Source organism: Schistocerca nitens, chromosome 5, assembly GCF_023898315.1.
Source record: "Schistocerca nitens isolate TAMUIC-IGC-003100 chromosome 5, iqSchNite1.1, whole genome shotgun sequence".
In the NCBI taxonomy this organism is placed as follows: Eukaryota; Metazoa; Arthropoda; class Insecta; order Orthoptera; family Acrididae; genus Schistocerca; species Schistocerca nitens.
The window spans coordinates 464,499,894-464,520,578 of NC_064618.1; the positions used below are offsets into that span (position 1 = coordinate 464,499,894).

At 37.8% G+C, this 20,685-nt stretch overlaps 2 protein-coding genes across 3 annotated transcripts in view; one reads left to right on the forward strand and one right to left on the reverse strand.

Annotated features, from left to right (window-relative positions):
* The window catches only part of LOC126259420 (endoplasmic reticulum metallopeptidase 1-like), a 316,942-nt gene extending 313,082 nt beyond the window's left edge, over positions 1-3,860 (reverse strand). The window contains exon 1 of one of the 2 annotated variants that reach the window (XM_049956203.1): positions 3,722-3,860. Coding sequence is in view for 1 of the 2 variants with exons in the window: in XM_049956202.1 (XP_049812159.1) it covers positions 3,722-3,742 (21 nt within the window). In the remaining variant the exon portion in view is untranslated. The remainder of the gene's footprint in view (positions 1-3,721) is intronic. The other variant, XM_049956202.1, reaches the window with a different exon arrangement.
* A 454-nt stretch (positions 3,861-4,314) lies between these two features.
* Positions 4,315-20,685, forward strand: part of LOC126260888 (trimeric intracellular cation channel type 1B.1) — a 51,607-nt gene continuing 35,236 nt past the window's right edge. The window contains exons 1-2 of the mRNA XM_049958331.1: positions 4,315-4,559; positions 18,508-18,664. Coding sequence (XP_049814288.1) covers positions 4,439-4,559; positions 18,508-18,664 — 278 coding nt within the window. The 5' untranslated portion in view covers positions 4,315-4,438. The remainder of the gene's footprint in view (positions 4,560-18,507; positions 18,665-20,685) is intronic.

The following is a 20,685-nucleotide window of genomic DNA, read 5'->3' on the forward strand; positions in this document are numbered from 1 at the left end:
AGTCACATTGCGTAAACGTGTGTGGAAACCAATAAAAGGAAATGATCGTGGTCATTTAAGGAAAATTAATCACAATGAGATGACCAAACAGTATCAAAAATCACAATTTACAATAATTTCATGACATATGTCAAAAACCTTGACTGCGGTACTTTCAAAGACTTGGGAGTTGCGCGCGAAGCATCATTGCTCTCGTAAATTTAAACGAAGGCAATACAAAGAAACAGGAAATAAAACGGAGCGTGCTTATGAATTTTTTTATGACTAATCTCTCAGAAATTCGACACCCACGGTTCTTCGACGATCACTCGGCAGTATGAGAACCCTACTTTTATATAAAAAGAAATACCATTTCGCGAGCGCACTGAAAAGCTGACAGGAAAACATATTTTGTGGCGGAGGATAAAGTGATAAGTCAGTTTTCCGTCTGTGGAAATCTCAAGCGCGGTCTACCTCGGAAATAACTTAAAAAGTGACGTAGTGGCTAGTGGAAGGAAAGTGGATGCTAAAAATTGAGAGGAGGAATGGTATTAGAAATTAAGATTAAAGACGACACGATTTATACAGGTATACTGAGTGATACAAAGTAAGAAAAATGTTGATAAGCAGAGACTGAGAAAAGTACTGCTGGTACTACGATGCTGATTTTATGGAAAGTCAGATTTTTTTTCTAATGAAAACAATTTCAGAACAGTTACTCAGTTTAATCAGTTGTTTGTGAAGTGGCCTAGTACAGATCAGGTCTTCGCATTTATCGGCACAATAAATGGACAGTCTGCCTCATCCGCCTGAGGTGCTCTGTTTCCCTCTCCCCTGCCTCTCCTATTTGTTGTATAGCAAAAGTCACCTTCAAGATGGACAGAAACTTCTACGTTACAGCGCAGTAGCTGACGAAACACTTAGCTATTTTGAAAGTAACTTTTTCCTCAGTAAATAGCCATAAATTCTGGGCACATAAGACATCAATACAATTACTTTTGGATCACACGGCACTTAATGAACTGGGACCTATGCTGCGAGATAACGGAGGTGCAATAGACGATGACGCCAGTAATGGCTTCGGCATTGAGCACAAGTTTTTGGGGTGACACCCAGGTGGACACACATGGTTCTAATATAGATTGGACAGTCCTGGTCAACTTAAGCAAACTAAATTCAGTTGATTGGTAAACATTACGTCTGCCAGTAGCATACACAAATCGCGAATTTTAGTGGTGCAACGGTGCTTTCTGCCAAAGGAATTCTTAAGATTGGTAATTTTGTCCCATTATATAATAATGGGAACAAATGGTCAGTGTCTTGGCCTAAGGCAAAATTGCAATATCCATTCACAGAACTTTCAAAACCTGGCGATGACTACAGTCGAGAACGAGATGCTTGTAATAAAGAGCAATCTGAGTGTATCATATTTTACTGTTACACGAGTTCGTGCTCCTTCTAAAAACTATTGTGAAGGCGTCAGTGGACGCCCAGCTCTAACTTTCTATTAGCACCATTAGAGATGAAACAAGACCGGATTGTGCTAGGAGTGGCGAAGCAGAACTCCTATACTCTTATTAAAAGGAATTCCCTGTGATTGCCTTGAATGGTTTGGTGCGACGATAGGTTGGTTGGTTGGTTTGGGGGATTAAAGGGACCAGACTGCGACGGCCATCGGTCCCTTTTTCAAAAAAAATATTAAAACCGCCCAAAGAGAATAAAAACGAACAACAGAAGACGTCAGACGACACGGGACAAGAAAGACTCCGACAGAGATCAGACAAAACGAAATAAAATCACACAGAGTGTGAAGGTGGTAGGCCGACCACAGGAACAAAAAAAGGAGGTGCGACGATTGAACACAGTGTGTCAATGACTGCGTCATCTCCATCGGCGGAGGTGTGGAAGGCTCCAATGTACCTGTATTACCTTTTATTTGCTGACAGCAATGACCCCTTTCGCAGTACCGCTGGAACAGTAATCAAATTCTCCAGTCACTATAGAAACCATCCCCGTAAGTTCTCTTTGTACACTGTGTACGACGTTGTATAACGAATTACCAACAATAACACTGAACCACCACAGGCGCCTTGCCACACTATGTATCAGAACAAACGACAATTATCTGATGAGCGGTAAAAGTATCAAACCTGCATATCCATAATGTCAATCAAAATCGTTGGATGCACTACAAGAAGTCTCAATCCGTCAATCTAGATGCCAATGGGTAGCGACAGGTACTACTCCGCGCTTTTATTTTTTTTCCTTTAGCGGTGGATCGTTTCAGTACAGTCATGTACTGCGCTTCAGGATAACAAACCGAATAATGCGTTAATTACATTTACAGTAAGATACACTGCACATTTCGGAAAGAAGTCTATCTGAAAGTTCAGACAGGAACATTTGGTGATGATTTTTGGACTGAAAGCAGTGTTAGAGAAACTACAGTGTTACACAATCTAACAGTGTCTTTCATGAATGCTAAGAACTAGCAGATTAATGCCAAAACTTTTTCAGTTGATAGAAGAAAGGGACCAGTAATTCTTTTTTAAACAAAACTGTATACAAAGAGACTGAAAATTAACCGTTCATATAACTTACCCCACGTACAATTCCGACCAATAGTTTTTTGACCTTGTCTTATTAACAAAATATAATAGATCAAAATGGACTAATGTGACGATGACTTTAAATCATTTTCAGTAGTTTTATTAACAATTAATTGCCCCCAAAAAAACAGTTAAGTGTTGCACAGTAAATAAAATCATATGGAAACAAAAAAGTCTCTGCAAGTAGGGAAACCGAACTAGCAGTAGGCTTCAAGCAACAGTTCCCGCTGAAATTATTGCCGTGCCTTTACATCTGATCTCCTCCAATTATCTTCCATATTACTCTTAAAAATTTTTTTTGCCTACACCTACTTTACCGATTACTCGCTAATATGTTTTTCTTTCGGCAGCGTCTTCATAGTTAAACAGATCATAACCACTCTTTTCAGTTGCACTAAAAAAGCATGCTAACACAGAATGCAAAAGTTATTCTGTTTAGTTAATACACTAAAATCCCCTACAACCATTAGCAAGAAAGTGAATTTTGCTATTTAAGAAACAGTGATTTCAGACGACGAGAGTTCAAAAATTTTGAGCTGAAACAGCACCTTCCTACGGGGAAACATGTTGAGATTATGAAAAATAAAAAAGTAATTAGATTTGACTATTAAAATTATGTGATTATCCAATAATAATCTACATATGGACAGTATTTTTCGGTCTTATCCTAAGAAAGCTTTAGAATTTTGGTATGCAAAACCTGTTTTGTTTTCCAGCATTAAAATGGTTATGTATCAAAGAACACAACGTAACTTGAAGCTATAGCTCACGTACTTGGGAGAATATAGAACCGTTTGATATTGAGAACTATTTTCATATAACTGTCTTTACGATACAGAAATATTCTGCGGCTGCCAAAACAAAACCTTTCACATTCTTTCTTCCTTTATACATACTGAAATACACACACGTTAACTATTTCGTCCGTACGTGCAGACGACATTAGTCGTCTCCATAACAACATGATTTCGATGATATATAGCTTTTTCATGAGGTAAGAAACGTCTGAAACGAAACAGTTTTCATCATTCCTTGCAAACGGATATATAATTTCTTCGACACAAACCACAGAAAGAAGAAGTTTAACATTTCTACTGATTAATCGAAAGTTTGTGTAATTAAAATGGTCTTACCTCTTTCTCTTTGTTACGCATAACTGCAATTTGATGTTTTGTACTCAAGCGGCGCGGGGGAGGTTTGTATACAAACAACCTGTAACGCACCGCTTTCCGCCCTTCACTGATGCTACTTTGGCTTTAGCGCGCAGTACATATCACCGACTAACAAAAATTTAGCAGAAACCCAAGTTTATCACAGAAGTTCTGAGATATCGATACTTGGTATCGATACTGAATCGCTACTCTTTTTATCGCTGTTGCTTAGCAGTAAAATGGTGTTTTTCGATAGAAAAAAATAAATTTGTATCATCAAGTATAGCAAATAATCATACAAATTAGCGATTTAGTATTATGTTTTAGTCGTTTAAATGGTTGATGAAAGCTCAAAATTTTTATGACAAACAAATTTAAAGCGTATAAGCAGACGGAAAGAGCTATAAAAAAGTTACAGTTTACTTATTCTTGGAAGTAGCCATAAAATTAGACCCAAAGTTGTACCATGATATCGATACAGTACATTAATAAAGACTGTTTCGATGTCAGTACTGGAGACCCTCTGATACTTTCGCTAGCATGTGCTGCCACTGGCGGTAACTTTCGATACTATTCAATTCAGTCTGTCTTCTGCTAACAGCAGGGGCCAGCGCTAAGGGGCGAGGCTTGGGTGCTTGGTTGGTGGTTGGAAAACGTATTTAATTCTGTAAGAGAAGTGATAACATCAGCAGCAGCACCATGGATCCCGAAGCATTCCTAGACTTAGCAAATCAAGTTGTGAAACTGAAAATGTTCCCGTATTTTGATATAGCACACTCCGTGCTGTGTGCACTTCACGTCAGAGAAGACTTGGGACCAGGTAAGAGAATTTAATCATTGTTTACGTTTAATATCATGTGAATGACAGATTCTTAATTATTGAACCAGACCATTCTGCCCTTTTCATTGCTGAAGTTTCACGCAGAAATGCTACTTTTATTTATATTTGAGTCATCCATTCGGATACAACAAACACAACATCGGGCAGCGTGGAGTTTTGAGCTTAGTAGTATTGATTTTTCTGCTTGGTTGCTCATGAGTTTGTTACATTGTCTTTGACGGAATTGCCCTTCCATACTGTTCACCGTGCTGCCTTTATGAAATACAGTAGATATAACTGCTGTAGCGAATTCGAACGTACACGAAACGTAACCGTGTTTGTGATTTGTTTAATTTTTATTTGTTTTTGTGGACACGGATATAGAAATATAGAGAGACCATTTTAGCACAGAATTACCACTTACATTCTTTAGTACGACAGCGATGTAAATAGAACACCGCATCCTTGTAGTGTTAAGAGCAGCTGCTGCCTTAGGTAAACCCAAAATAATTCTTTCTATTGTATTAAGGGACACTGAAAAAGGCATATCAAATGATAATGTATTCTGTTAGAAGATGGCGTTGCTACGAACGCATTCTTTTACTAGACATCTGGCGGTCGTCCTACGGAGCGATTTTTATTTCTGTTACCGGCGTGGCTGGGCGTAGAAAGGGCGGTCTCGAGATATTTTTGATCGTGTCCCCAGGTCGCAACAGCTCATGGGAGATGGCGTTGCCTCGTACTGAGTAGTAACATGCAAAACACACGCCTGATTTAAAGTTCAGTAGCGTGCAATTTGGCAAATATTTCATTTTTGCTGTACATACACGATAGACTCGTATGGTATAAGTTTCGACATGCAGTAGTGACCGATTACTTTACTTATCACTGCTGGGACAGGGACGATTTTCGTGCTCAAATAATATTTATAGTCACTCACACAAAAAGCAGCTGTGAAGTATTTGTGCCCCAGTATAAATATCAACTTTTTTTTAAACATTTAACAGCAATTGATTAGTCAACATTTATGAAGGAAACTGAACATGAGATAAATACTCATAAAAAAACTTCATCTTATAGCGCTTCCGAAATTTGAGTAGCCTAATACACGTTAATAAAACGCAACTTAACATTTACGACAAAAAGAAGTACGGCACTTTTAGAAACGTAATGTAACTTAAAGATAATTGACATGTCAGTCTATTTATTTGACAAGTCTCAAAGTTAAATATATTTGAAATTTAAAATATAGGGCCTGTGGATTGAGTGTTCGGGGGCAGTAAGTAACGGAAAAAATAATAATCAACTCTTGAACTCTATCCCGGTATTAGCACACTTCTGAGCATGCCTTGCAATGTGGTTTGTTTGTACTGGTTATGTTAGTAATGTTACTTTCAGCGACGTGCAATCCGTAGATGTTCAGTAATTAAGATTTGGAGGTGTAGACTCGTGTTAGGGGGTTATCAGATCGTTTTTAAAATACACTGCGACAGAATCTCCTGTTTACTGAAAATCGAATGCGAAACTGGAGATATGTTTATTTTCTGGTAGGAAACAAGAAACCGTTCATGAGTGGAGTTAACGCTGCCTACAACAGATATTAAGCCAACAATTAATGATCTCCAGAGCAGAACATTGTGAACTAACTTTTCAGCCAAATCTTTTGCGTTATTGGAATTTACCAAAGGGAAAACTGCTACCAGTAAGAAGCAGACAGCGGAATACTTTCCTTCACAATCCAAACCGAAGTTATCAGTAAGAATAACGTCTTGTAAGCTCTCTCTCTCACTCTCTCTGTGTGTGTTTTAAAAGAAATAGGCAGATACATTCAACAGAGTGAATGAGAAAGTAAATGTTTGTAATTTGTTAGAATGAATTATTTACCTCTCAACCAGGTTGCTTTATCAGACGAACATTTTTGTTAAGATATTTATCTAATTTGTTTCTTATTTTTCAAACTGTTTTTTCAGTAGATCACCTAGAATGTGTGAACTATTTTCTGCCTCTTGATCATTTAGAATTCACTGTAAAGTTCTAAGCAAGTGAGCTTGTGAGGAAACCGTTAGATAGTTTTGGATATGCAGCAATACTTACCGGGATTTGCGCCTTTATCGGGAAATTTAGTAAGATTTAAATATTTCTCTTTCAAAGCACGTTGGTCGACGAAGAGTAAGACGGACAGATTTGTACTCGTGTTTCAAATTCGTGGTCAGCGTAAGGAGGAGGACAAGTTTCAGCCGAATGACATTTTTTCGAGCTTATGAGGTGGCAAAGTGGTAAAGACTCGTGTTTAAGGTGGGACAAATACTCCGCCCACTCAGATGTGGGTTTTCCCTGATTTCCCTAATTCACTTAAGGCTAATGCCTTTGAAAGGACACGGCAAATTTTCCCTCTCCGAGCTTGTGTTCCTTCGAATGAGCTCGTCGATCACAGCACATCAAACCCAAATCGACTGTCTCGAGATCAGCTACAGTCAATTTCAAGTAGTAATTGTTTTTGGTACAGCTCCATAAACCTGTATTCAATTGGCGAAGCATATATTAAAGAGTGAAAGCTAATTATGGTATCAAAAAAGGCAATTCCTTGCCGCCCATCATTCCATCGTGTACCTTTGTTAATAGATTATCAACAACTGAATTTACTACATTAACGTCTTCCTCCTTACCCGCTTGAATTATATCAACCAGATTAAAAACCATTTTAAAATTGATAATAAGCCACGGCTGCAAAATACTAACACTAATTCTTTACAGACGAATGGAAAAACTGGTAGGAGCTGGCCTCGGGGAAGATCAATTTGGATTCCGTAGAAATGTTGGAACGCGTGAGGCAATACTGACCCTACGACTTATCCTAGAAAATAGATTAAGGAAAGGCAAACCCACGTTTCTAGCATTTGTAGCTTAGAGAAAGCTTTTAACAATGTTGACTGGAATACTCTTTTTCAAATTCTGAAAGTGGCAGGGGTAAAATACAGGGAGCGAAAGGCCATTCACAATTTGTACAGAAACCAGATGCAGTTATAAGAGTCGAGGGGCATGAAAAGGAAGCAGTGGTTGGGACGGGAGTGAGACAGGGTTGTAGCTTATCCCCGATGTTACTCAATCTGTATATTGAACAAGCAATAAAGGAAACAAAAGAAAAATTCAGAGTAGGAATTAAAATCCATGGAGAAGAAATTAAAACTTTGAGATTCGCCGATGACATTGTAATTGTCAGAGACAGCAAAGGACTTGGAAGAGCAGTTGAACGGAATGGACAGTGTCTTGAAAGGAGGATATAAGATGAACATCAACAAAAGCAAAACGAGGATAACGGAATGTAATCGAATTAAGTCGGGTGATGCTGTGGGAATTAGATTAGGAATTGATACGCTTAAAGTAGTAAATGAGTTTTGCTATTTGGGGAGCAAAATAACTAATGATGGTCGAAGTAGAGAGGATATAAAATGTAGACTGGCTATGGCAAGGAAAGCGTTTCTGAAGAAGAGAAATTAGTTAACATCGAGTATAGATTTGTCAGGAAGTCTTTTCTGAAAGTAATTGTATGGAGTGTAGCCATGTATAGAAGTGAAACGTGGACGATAAATAGTTTAGACAAAAAGAGAATAGAAGCTTTCGAAATGTGGTGCTACAGAAGGATGCTGAAAAATAGGTGGGTAGATCACATAACTGTTGCGGAGGTACTGAATAGAATTGGGGAGAAGAGGAATTTGTGGCACAACTTGACTAGAAGAAGGGATCGATTGGTAGGACATATTCTGAGGCATCAAGGGATCACCAATTTAGTATTGGAGGGCAGCGCGGAGGGTAAAAATCGTAGAGGGAGACCAAGAGATGAATACACTAAACAGATTCAGTAGGTACTGGGAGATGAAGAAGCTTGCACAGGATAGAGTAGCATGGAGAGCTTCATCAAACCAGTCTCTGGACTGAAGACCGCAACAACAACAACAACAACAACAGCAACAATTGATATTTGTAATTTGTGGCATTTTGATCTACAGATTCACGGCGTCTCCATTTCACACAAGAGGTTGGACATTTTGGGGTTCTCGACTGCTGTTGTGTGTTTGTAGTTTGGCACTATATAGGCTATCACTATTCTTGGCAGATTTTAAAAGAAATAATGAAAATATATGTCTGTAAATTGAAACTCAGGTTAAAGTTTCAATTAAGATTCGTTGTTCCCGCATCCATATACTTAATATCAATCAACATCAGAGATTGAACCCCTTCCTTCGGTCAGTAAAAGAACAAGTCATAACCATTAATCGAAGACAAAATTTATTATGCCTCAACAGTTTCCTTACAGCATAACAACAGGGACAGTCATCAAAAAGAGGTCATAGAGATTCTACATAAGCTGTGAAGGGTTCAGTAAGGCTACAAACCACTCTTGAGACATGTATTGGATTTTTTTTGTTGTATGCGGCACATTATCGTTACTGTCTCCGATTATGTATATTTCAAGAGCGGTGATATTTGCAGCAGCACTCTCTGCTGTTTTTGACGTTACATATGTATAACTGAAATAATTACTGGCGAGTGTTTTCGTTGTTTCCCAGTGGTGACTGTTGATTGTTGATGTTCACAACCAAGCGGTGGAGGTGGTAATCATCGTCTTCGTTATTTTTTTATCTCCAGTCTCATGATTCACGTCCCAGGGCTGTTGTCGAATGATCTAATTCACAAAGGTTCATATACATTTCTTGAACTACAGATCTCGCAAGCATTTTGGGAAGTGAGAGAGAAGCATACTAAAATAAACCAAAATACTATATCTACTACCACTACCTTACGGAGGGTAGACCTGTCGTCTGCGCGTGTACTGCGTTATTAATCGTAACACGACATTCTAAACATGTCATATCCTTAGGCATTATTACTTTTCCATATTTTCCACTATGTTTTCAGCTGTTATAAGTGCGATGTCTACGAAAGGCATCAAGGTTTAGCAAAACAATACAGACCAGGATTAACGTGTTCAATCAGTTTAATTGTGTATATAGTCAAGAATATTTTAAATGTACCAAACTATATAAAAGATCGTAAATAAAGAGGTATTTTTCTTGTATTTGGCTTCCGGAGTTTATAATCGATTTGGCCATCTAGAACACCTGTTTACATAGTACACATAACTGAACAGAGAAAATGTATAAATGCGTATTTACAGATCTGTAAGGTTAAGTACTCAGAATTTTTTTTCACAACAAATTATTATTGGATCCAGGAACAATAAAAGGACTCTTTCTATGCACCCCTCGATGCTCAGTCACCAGAAGAAACAATCGTTGATACTTCCGGCAAAGGCTGATCATTTTACTATGGGGGAGAGAGGGGGTGTTGTTATGTCAGTGTGATTCTTTTCCGTCTGGGACATGCAGGACCTAGGACGGTGACATCCAGACAAACTTCTTTTGGCTGAAAGCCGAACGCATTCCCCGCGCTATTACGCCCAAACACATCCGCGACCAGCTGAGAAACGCAGTAACAGACGAGTCTGCTCATCGTCTTTAACATGAGGCCGAAGTTCTCCCATGCTGATAGACGACATCCCGTCGCCTTTGAACCAAATGGCTCGATTTGCAGAGGACGCTGTCAATCATGCGACTACTTAACTGGTAACAGATCTGAGATAAAACTCCGCTCAGATAAACATGATGCAGATTGTCGAGAGAATAGCGCTACTTGAAACTCATGGTAAAAATCGTAACAGATCGCTGTTCTACAAATTTATCTCTGAACTAAATAGTGATGACGGCAGAAAAACGTACCAGTATACGTTTCGTCATGCCCTGACCCCATTGTGGACATCAATAAAAAATAAAAGTGAAATTGTAACTAACATATGTGGATGAGTAACGGTGTTTTCTCATCCGTTACAGAGCGATGCTTCCTCCACCAAGTAAGATTGTCCACACTTCTCTCAAGGCGAATGCTGGTATGGACCAGTGTGCGATTTGTGCTTTTACTTGGGGGGGGGGGGGGGATGTCTTAGGGGGTTAGTGGCGTTACGCACGTTTAAACATCTATTTATAAATAGATGTTAATGTCGAAACTCACTATTCATGCGTATGCACTATTAGAAAAGCCATCCCTTGTTATATCTTTAAAAGTACATTATAGGTAAAGCTTATTTACAAAATCATCTACATACAGGTATACGAGGGGAATTCATAAAGTAGAGGCACATTTGTGAAAAGCTGTACTTTTCTGATGATAGAAAACTGAAACATATTAATAGTAAGACTTATTTAAAACTTTCAGTGTTCGGCTCCACAAATTTAAATTATATGTAAAGTTTTACTCCAGTGCTTGGGAAATAAACATCCCAGGTTGGGATGCATATACTAAAACCAGAGGAGGGGGTGGTCTGATGCAGAGGGAGGGAAATCCCCCCCTGCAAATCGCACACTGGGTATGGTTCCTTTCGAAAGAATACGCAAAATTTCCTTTCCAGTGCTCTACCAATCCATGTATGCATCATCTCGAACAACCTTATTGTTGGCTGGGCATTAGATCTTAACTTTCTTTTTTAGTTTGTGGAAGTTGACATTAACAAGGAGTAGGACAATGCGCAAACCAAAATTCCAACTTAGTGGCACATGGGCAGATACATGACAGAATAGTTGGCTGGAATCTCATAATCCCAGAACATATTTGCCGTCATCAGTTTTAGTTTATACTGGAGCATACCTGTAATGAAGCCCATCAAAATTAATTATTGCTGCATTTTCTGTCTCTCAAGACTTGACGCAAACTCTGTCCTCCATCATGTTTTATTATGTCTGCAACATAGGGGCTCAGTTTCCCCAGAAATTTACTAAAATAAATGATAAACAATTTCTAATTACATTCTTCTATGACTTGATCAAGCAGTTGTTTGTTCTTTACTGTCATACTTTTCTGAAGAAGAACAGTGTTTTGAGTAGATGGGAGTGAACTCTCTTGTAATAATCTTGCAGAAGTAGAAGTGCAGAAACCAGGCGAGTCTTATTTTACTTAGAAAAACTGTGTTTTTTTGTTTCTAAGTAAAAAAGTCTTTTACCCCCAAACGACTGATGCCCGGATGGTTAGACAAGATGGGGAACCAGAGAGGAAATAGTGTTCCATAAACATCGTCATGATGTTCGAGTATCAAATTATGTGGTGGCATAATGGAATGTATTGTGCAGAATGTTGTCATATAAAACATAATATTCTGTGTATTTTAAATTGTACTCATGAGGCCTGCATATCCACAACATTGGAAATGGGCCATTCCAAGTGGTCTAATATCGAGAAATGTTCCCACATGACCATCATGGATTTTGATGAAATTTTGTATGAACATTCACAAATGTTCTGAATGAACACTGGTAAAGTTTCACTTCCAGAAATTCAATACTTTCGGAGATACAGTCACTTGTTTAAGACCACAGCACAGCTTTCTATAGTGCGTCCTTGAATTTTCAGCAACTTTGAGATGAGATATCTCTGTAAGTATTTGCATGAAAGAAACAAAACTTGGCCATCTTATACAACTTTTAGAGCTCTTTAAAGTAAAATATTAACAAAAGGATTTCTGAGCAATTTTCATATAGATAATTTGGAGCAAAGTTGGGCGAAAAAATAGCTGTTTTAAAAAAAATGCAAACTTTAGTTTTTTACATCTCCAAAAGTAATTGTGGGATGTACATGAAACTTTGCAGACCATAACGCACCAATACAAGGTCTGAGAATATAAAATTTCATTCTCCAATTGCTTTCCATTATTTCACAAATCTAGAGTGAAGTTGACGATTTTTCAAAAAGTGCTAAAAATGGGTATTTTTAGTCAAATTTTTCAAAAAAGTGTTTTCTCCAAACTCTTCTAAAGTATGGTCATTAGAAAGAGCATATTCTAAACTATATAGAAAAGTGGATTTGGTTTTGCAATGCAAGCATATAAGGCCCTAAAAAGTAGCATCATCAAAGAGGCACACTGGAAGTTTGAACACGCACTATAGAAAGCTGTGTTATGGTCTTAAACAAGTGACTGTATCTCCTAAAGTATTGAATTTCTGAAACCGAAACTTTACCAGTGTTCATTGAGAACATTTGTGAATGTTCATACAAAATTTCATCAAAATCCATGAGGGTCATGTGGGAGCCTCTAGACCACTTGGCATGGAATGACCCAAATTAGGACATTTCAAAAATACCACACAAAGTTTTCTAAATGATCATTGGGCTACACTACGGGTCAGTCCGTCACCACAGCCAGTTTTCCTCCTGCCACATCTGTTGGCTCCACCAACTCACATCCCAGCACATTGGTATATGAAACAATATCCAAAGAAATTCTGTCATATCTGAGAAACATAGGATACAAGACATACAAACAAAATCCAGTGACCAACCTCACAATACGTAATAGCCAGATCGATAACCACCGTATCCTGCCGTTCATGCAGAAAACTATTAAATTCAGATCTCCTGCTGCCAAAACAAGTCATTACAGTCTAGATTTAGTGATTCTCATTGGCTACTGTGTACTATCACCTGAGTGGCTATGACCAACGAAACAAACTGCTAACCGCAGCACGCAATGGAAGAGCCTTCAACACCATTAAGTGCAATTTAATGTATATATTCTCAGATTCATGGAGTTACTGGAAGAGACATTAGTATTTTCCTTGAGGATACTTAGCTTATGGTTCGTTCACTGGGTAAAAGTAAATTCTTTGTTCCGCCATGGCATTAGGAGGGGGAGAGCATGTCCTTCTCTTCAGCCACCTTTTATCCCCCTCCCCAAGGGGAGATTCCCAGTACTCATTCTCACAGTAGGCTGAGTGGGCATGGGGCCAACCTTGAGGAATTACAATTAGGAAATATACACCCCCCCCCCCCCTTCCCCAAACTGGAATTGAACTTATGACACCCAGCTCTGGATTTTAGTGGTCTACCCACTAGACCATCAACCATCACGGCCACAAGAGAACCTCATACTGGGAGATCAGAGCCAGTAACCAGGGAAATGGGTTGTTTAGAAAGAAGGCAGTGTTACTGTGAACCCATAGTAATAGCAGTTATGTTGTCTGAGGAAGAATGCAGTCAAAGAAAATAAATACAAATTAAGGTTTATGCTACAAATATACCATTATTTAGTGAAGTCTCTTTCGGAAATATTTACTAAATTGGTGTATGGATCTGCTGAGATTTTTTATTCCATAAGCAAGAAAGAGACTGTGTTCATTTGGTATGACTGATTACTTTATTTAAAAAAATACCAGAAAACTCAAAAGAAAGCAACAAAGATTATATTCCTGAAATTAAAAAAAAATGTAGAGTTGGTTTTAATTAATGATATTCCTATCCATCCCTCCTCAAACTGAGCAAGGTTGCTTAATGTTCATGACATTGGACTAATCGTCAGAAGGAACGGGGTTCAAATCTCCATCAGGCAATCTTAGTTTTGGTTTTCTCTGATGATCTTTAAATCAGTACAGGTGAATGCTGAAATTCTTTTCGGAAAACTGCTTATTTTTTCATCCCTAAAAAATTATAAAGATGGCGGCTAGTAAATGTTTAATGAAAATGCGAGTCTTGTCTGCAAAGCCTAGATGTGTGAGGAGAAGATGTATATAAAGTAGTGTCAGTAGAGGAATGACCAAGATTCTTGTTGTTGAGAAGAAGAAATGTTTAAACATGAGAAATTCTTTCTTGCCCCAGAGAGAGCAGCTAAGTGACTATTCATTCTCTATCTTAGTTTGATGATTGTAATCACCATGCAGTAAAATTTATAGGGTCACCATGCAGAATTATGAATGACTAAGTTGTTCCTTATGCCTAGGTGCATGGAGAAAGTTTGCATCCCGGATCATTGTGAATTTATCATTCAAGTGGAGGAATGGTTCAATGTTGTTGAGGGGGAATTTAACAAATATGAGTTGGGTGGCTGATAAAACCCTAACTGAAGTGGTTGGTTGGTTAATACACTGGATTTATGTTTCTTAGGAGTGAGATTTAAATCCTCATGTGGCCAACCTAATTTCAGCCTTTTGTAGTTTCTTCACAGATAATTACGCCTGCTGTATGGAATGGTTCCTTACATACGAGTAGGTTGCAATTCTTTGAGCTCTCTTCTCTCCTTTTCTCCTCCATCGTAGTTAGTGCTCAAATTTGATGAATTTTGAAACTCGGGCCTTCCTACCTTGCTTATGGACGTATTCTGTGGGGAGTCTAAGAAAGATTTTTGGTGGGATGGTTTGCATTTCAGGGCATAATTAGATTTATTTATGGAATAAGACTTCATTTTAGGGGCCTGCACAAATAGTCGACAGTGTTAAACTGCCAGCTTCCGGAACACACCTCAACCTCGGATTGAATCTGCCTCATGCATTAACAATTAGGACCAGTGTGCTGGTCAGCCTATGTGTGGTTTTTAGGTGGTTTTCCACATCCACTGAGGGAAATGTTGGGCCGTTTCCCACATCCAAAGATAAACGCTGCACAAACAATTCGAAAAACAATGTCACATTTGACCATTGATTGCACTAGACACAGTACAAGGGGTATGTGGATTCCTTCTCAGGTTAGTGCTGGCAGTAGTTTTAAAACACCTTTGACAGTGGTGACCCCATTTATCAATAACCTACATACAGGTAGAGTTGGTTCTCCTCAGAACTGAGAAAGTACTATACCAATCTTGATCTCGCATTGGCTGGAAAAGGGCCAAGGGAAGGAAGGAAGGGAGGATTTCATTTTAGGCCCCCAAATCAGAGTCAATACTGAAAGTAATATTGTGCTTCAATGTAGTCAATGCTGAGTGGGCATTGATTTGAATATGCTGACATGGCACAATTGTATTTGTTTTGGGATTACTTTCTCATTGACTTTCTTAATTAACATCCTGTTTGCCATCAACTGCAGTATTTATTTTAATATTCACTGTCAGTATGTACCAAATGGAAATAATTCTTGTGAAACTGAATTAATGGTTTCTACATGTCAGTAACATACACAATACATGTATATATGAATTTCCTTCAGAGTCTGGTGTCTACAGGGAACATATATACAAAAAAGAGGTTAGAGGGAGACCAAGAAAGCAGATATATTGTTCCTGTCGAATAACACTCTAGAAAATGGAGAGTGAAAGGGATGGTGCATATTGAAGTGCTAGAAGGTAGTGTTCGGTTGTGGTTTTAATGTGTACATAGTTTCTGAAATGAAGACGTGAGATCGAGAGGTCCACAGCCTGCATAACATACAGTAGAGCCCTGTAAACAATTTGTCTCACTTAGGTGTTTGTTTCTTTCTTTCTTTCTTTCTCATCTCTCTCTCTCTCTCTCTCTCTCTCTCTCTCTCTCTCTCTCTCTCTCTCTCTCTTTTTTTTGTGAATACTCTTTACATGTAACAAACAACTGGAAAACAAAAATCAGAAGTATAAGGGTACTATTAAACACAAGTTTGTGTCTTCACATTTGCAACCAGTATCATTTTCAGGTGCTGTACTCTTTGACATGGGTAAAATAGTAGTTCAGTATATTTTTACCTTCTAAGCAAAAAAGAGCTGATAATATTCATGTACTTTTACTGAGGCATCTTTGTCACAGTAAAGTATGTGACAAGTGATTGTAGTAGGAAAAAAACGGATGCATCTATTCTTTTGTTAACAGATTTGTTGTGGTTAAACAGATCTTTTCAGTTTATGATTATTCTAAGAGGAAGTGGAATGGCGTAGTGAACATAACTGGTGTGGGGCACAACACTTTATTGGGGCCCTCTGCTCCATTGGTACCCAAGGCACATCACTTTATTGGCACCCCTGCCCCCCCCCACCCCCTCCTCAGTAGCCAGGGTACAACACTACACTTAATTGGCACCTCCTCTCTAGAAACACATGTATTAATATAGTGTATAGCATTTTTTGGAAAATCTTGTCTGTCTTAGAGACCATTTGGCAACCTTCTGCACGTGGTACTGGGGCATGATAGAATCCTTTGCCCTCCCTCTCCCCTCGCTACCCCACTGCTGTGTAGAGACTCTCACTTCTTCCATTATTTATCAGTTAACATTATCAATGTCACCTCCCTCTTAATACCTGCAGAAAACGGAGCTTTTCGTCTCTGCATCCATTTAATAACCAATATTAATGCAGTATGGTAAAAACGCAAGGTTTTTCTTTTCCTCTCTCAGAATAAGAGAACATTTTGCAGACCCTTTACTGGCAGATACATTTTCTCCAAATGCTAATAAGTGAAGTCCCAACTTCTTTCAGGCCTTTTTTTACATAAATCATAAAATATTATTAAGGAATTTCAAATGTTACCATAGTAAATATTTAACCCTTGCTTTGTTATATTTCAATTCTGATCAGTCGTCCACAGCTCGTGGTCTTGTGGTAGCGTTCTTGCTTCCCGCGCACGGGGTCCCGGGTTCGATTCCCGGCAGGGTCAGGGATTTTCTCTACCTCGTGATGACTGGGTGTTGTGTGTTTTTCATCATCATTTCATCCCCATCGACGTGCAAGTCGCCGAAGTGGCGTCAAATCGAAAGACGTGCACCAGGTAAGTGGTCTACTCGACGGGAGGCCCTCGTCACACGCCATTTCATTTCATTTCTGATCAGCTGGAAACAGAAAATTTCAATATCTGCCAATGCTTAGGAGTAAATTTAGAATATCTTTATACGTTACAATCTGCATATGAAAATCAGTTAAAATTAAGTTAATGTTGTAATTTAAAGCAGCTGTTTTAGCTGCATGCATTTTTACTTCCTATAAAGAGATGGGATGGGTGGACACACTAATTACAACATGAGTCATTTCTGAAAACAGTAGTTGAAGAGATAGTGGAACTAAAGAATCACAGAGGCAGGGCTGGACATGATAAAGCAGATCAGCAAAGATGAGGGAGGCAGCAATTTTGCTTCAAGGAAGAGGATAGGCGGCATGCTACTGTGAACTGCATCAAACCAACCTTAGGGTTTATGATATACACAACAATAAGCGATGCAGAGCTTGAAGTATACAAATAGTCATATCATGTATGGTACAGTCAACAAATGAGAGAGAGAGAGAGAGAGAGAGAGAGAGAGAGAGAGAGAGAGAGAGAGAGAGAGATGGGGCTTCTGATGTTTGTTGAACCGTCAGGATATGCTGTCACAGCATCATCGTCATAAGACATAATTTTGAAAAGGTGATAAGTTGAAGATAAAGAAGTAACTAGACTTTTCCTCAGGAGAGGATATTTAGTATGCATGGAAGTTTGATATATTAGTTTATTTTGCTATGTAATTTTTTTCCCAGGCACTATCTGGAGATCTACAAATTATTGCTATTCTTTTTCTGCTATCAGCCCACATATCTATCTTTTGTGTCATTGTTTATGCCATTTTTATTGGATTTTTATGCTCTGTCTCTTCGCCATGTGAAATAGAGGCTGTATAAAATATTTTTGACTGAAAATTTTTGTGTCATAATAAGCTACCTTCATAACATGTATATTACGATGTATCTGGAATTTGGGTACATGTAGAATATCTTAAATTTTACACAATATAATGTAATTGCGTGGATAAAAATGTACTCATCAAGTGGTGGCAGAACACACACATAAAATGTTATAATTAAGCAAGCTTTTGGAGCCAGTGGTTCCCTCTTCAGGCAGAAGAGTTGAAGGGGAAGGAAGAGGAGTGAAGGAAAAAGATTGGAGAGGTCTTGGGTAAGGGGTAGGTTTCAGATGCACCCAGAACCGTGGGTCTGGGGAGGCTTAGCAGACGGGATGAGAAGGAAAGACTTATTGTCAAAAATTCATTGTTTTTGTTGTTAAATTTTACACAGCATGTTAATTGAAATACTCTCTAAAATACATAAACTCCTTGAAACTATATATTTTATTGCATAATGAAGTTTGGGTTACCATTTGTCAAATACTAAACATTTTCACAAAGAGTCTTATCTCACAAATTTTTGTTACAGGTGCACATGCCTTTTCACGGAAACATCCAATGTCTTGCTGGCTGTCAACTATGCTTGTAGTATTTGCTGGCGGAATGCTCTGTAATGGTCTTCTAGGAGAGCCCATCCTCGCCCCTCTAAAAAACACTCCTCAAGTTGTTGTAGCCACAGTTGTTTGGTATGCATTTTTATTTTTATGTTTTTTATTATTATTACTGTTTCTATAAAGTGAAAAGTAATTCAGCTGAAAGACCACACCATCTGCAACACTAATTTTTAAAATTTTTATTTATTTACTTTACAAGGGACAGTCAAATGGAAATGAGATGGGGGAAAGTAAATAAACTTTTTATTATTTCAAAAGTAATAGCCATAACTATTAATACAGATATTCCACGGCGAGACAAGAAGAACAATGTTTTCATGGAAAAATTTTCACGGTTGCCTGTGGAACCATGACTGTACCCAACTGTGATCCTCTTCGTCTAAAGCAAATTGACAGCCATTAATGTCTAGATTGAGGACCCGAAAAATATGGAAATTGCATGGGAAAGGTGGGAGTGTATGGAGAATCTGTAAGGGCTTCCCAGTAGTATAGTCAAAACAACCTACTAACAAAGTGCCCACCCACATGGTGCCAAAATTGTTTCATGTATGCTGCAGAAAGTTCGCCGAGAAGCCCTTGCACATCCTGCATACAATCCCAATCTCTCCCCATGCAATTTCCATGTTTTTGAAGGCCTAAAGAAATACATTTGAGGCTGTCTATTTCTTTCAAGCAAATTTGAGTACAATCATGTTTCCGTAGACAACCGTAAACAGTTTTCCATGAAGGCATTGACCAACTTGTCTCACAATGGGATAAATGTTTTAACAGTATGGCAATTACTTTTGAAATTATAAGCACTTTACTTACTTTTTTCCCATGTGTCTCATTTGCTTTTGACTGCCCCTTATAGTATTATTTTCAGCTCTTGTTACAGAGAAAATTAACGAATATTCTCATTTATTTTTATTTGTTACGAAATTGTTGTGAAAGCTATGAAAGTCAATTTTTTTTGTTTTTGTTGTAAAAACAATTGCGCTATCACTAAAGATTTTTAATTGTTTAACTAATGCTGCACAACGCATTGTGTTAAATAATTTCCATTAAGAAGTACTTTTCTGCTTCGTTTTTATTGCATTTGATGGAATCAATATGAAGCCTCTCAAAAATGACAAGCATAAATTTATCATGTGCATCTAATTTTAAAAAAATGTATCCGATGAGCAGAGTTATTTCCCGCAATATGTTGCGCACAAGCCAAATTTAACAAATAAACTTATGTCGGGCAACAGCAAATGTATTATTAATAATATTAAAACCATTATTTTTTCCAGTTTATGTATATTATTGTTTACATTTCTTTTAAAAATGTTTCTTATTGCAAATCTTGACACGTTTCCTATAAATCAAATCATATTGATTTGAAGATTGTATGTAACGAGATGAATAATTCACATTTCACATTAATTATTATAATGAGCTCCTGAGGCAACCAAAGAGGCCAGAATAGCACAGAGGAGCAAGAAAAGGAAGAGAGAAGAAATCTGCTTATTTTCATTTGTATCATTCATTGTGGGTAACAGGTCCAAATTTTCTATATTACAGACGATAAGATTAAAGTATAAGAAAAATATACACATGTTAAACAAACTGACTCTCTAAAATACGATAATCAGTTAATTCTAGTATTTATTTCAGCCTACAGTCACTTTCAAATGGTTCTACAATACTATCAAAAATTAATAAAAGAATTAGTATTCAAACATCACAAAATGTTTTAATTGGATTTTAATTTCTAATTTCATGTACAGCTTTAATGTGTCAAGATATTGCAGAACTACCCAAAAATGGCTGTAGGTCAAAATCAATAATGAAATAAAATATCATACCTTACTCAGTCACATGGTGAAAATATTGTCATTTTATAAATCGGAGTCTGATTGGAAACTATCCATCTGCTCTGTTGTATATAGCTGCTCAGGACCACTTGAAAAATTCTTTGGGAACTGTCTTTAAAAATGGGTTTTTCTGAGGTGTAATGTAGCTGTTCTTGTTACACAAACTCCAAACTGTATTTAATTTGGTTCCACATTTTTTTTCGAACTGTGCAATGGTCTATGTGTACCTATGTTTTCCATTCAAATTTTTTGTGG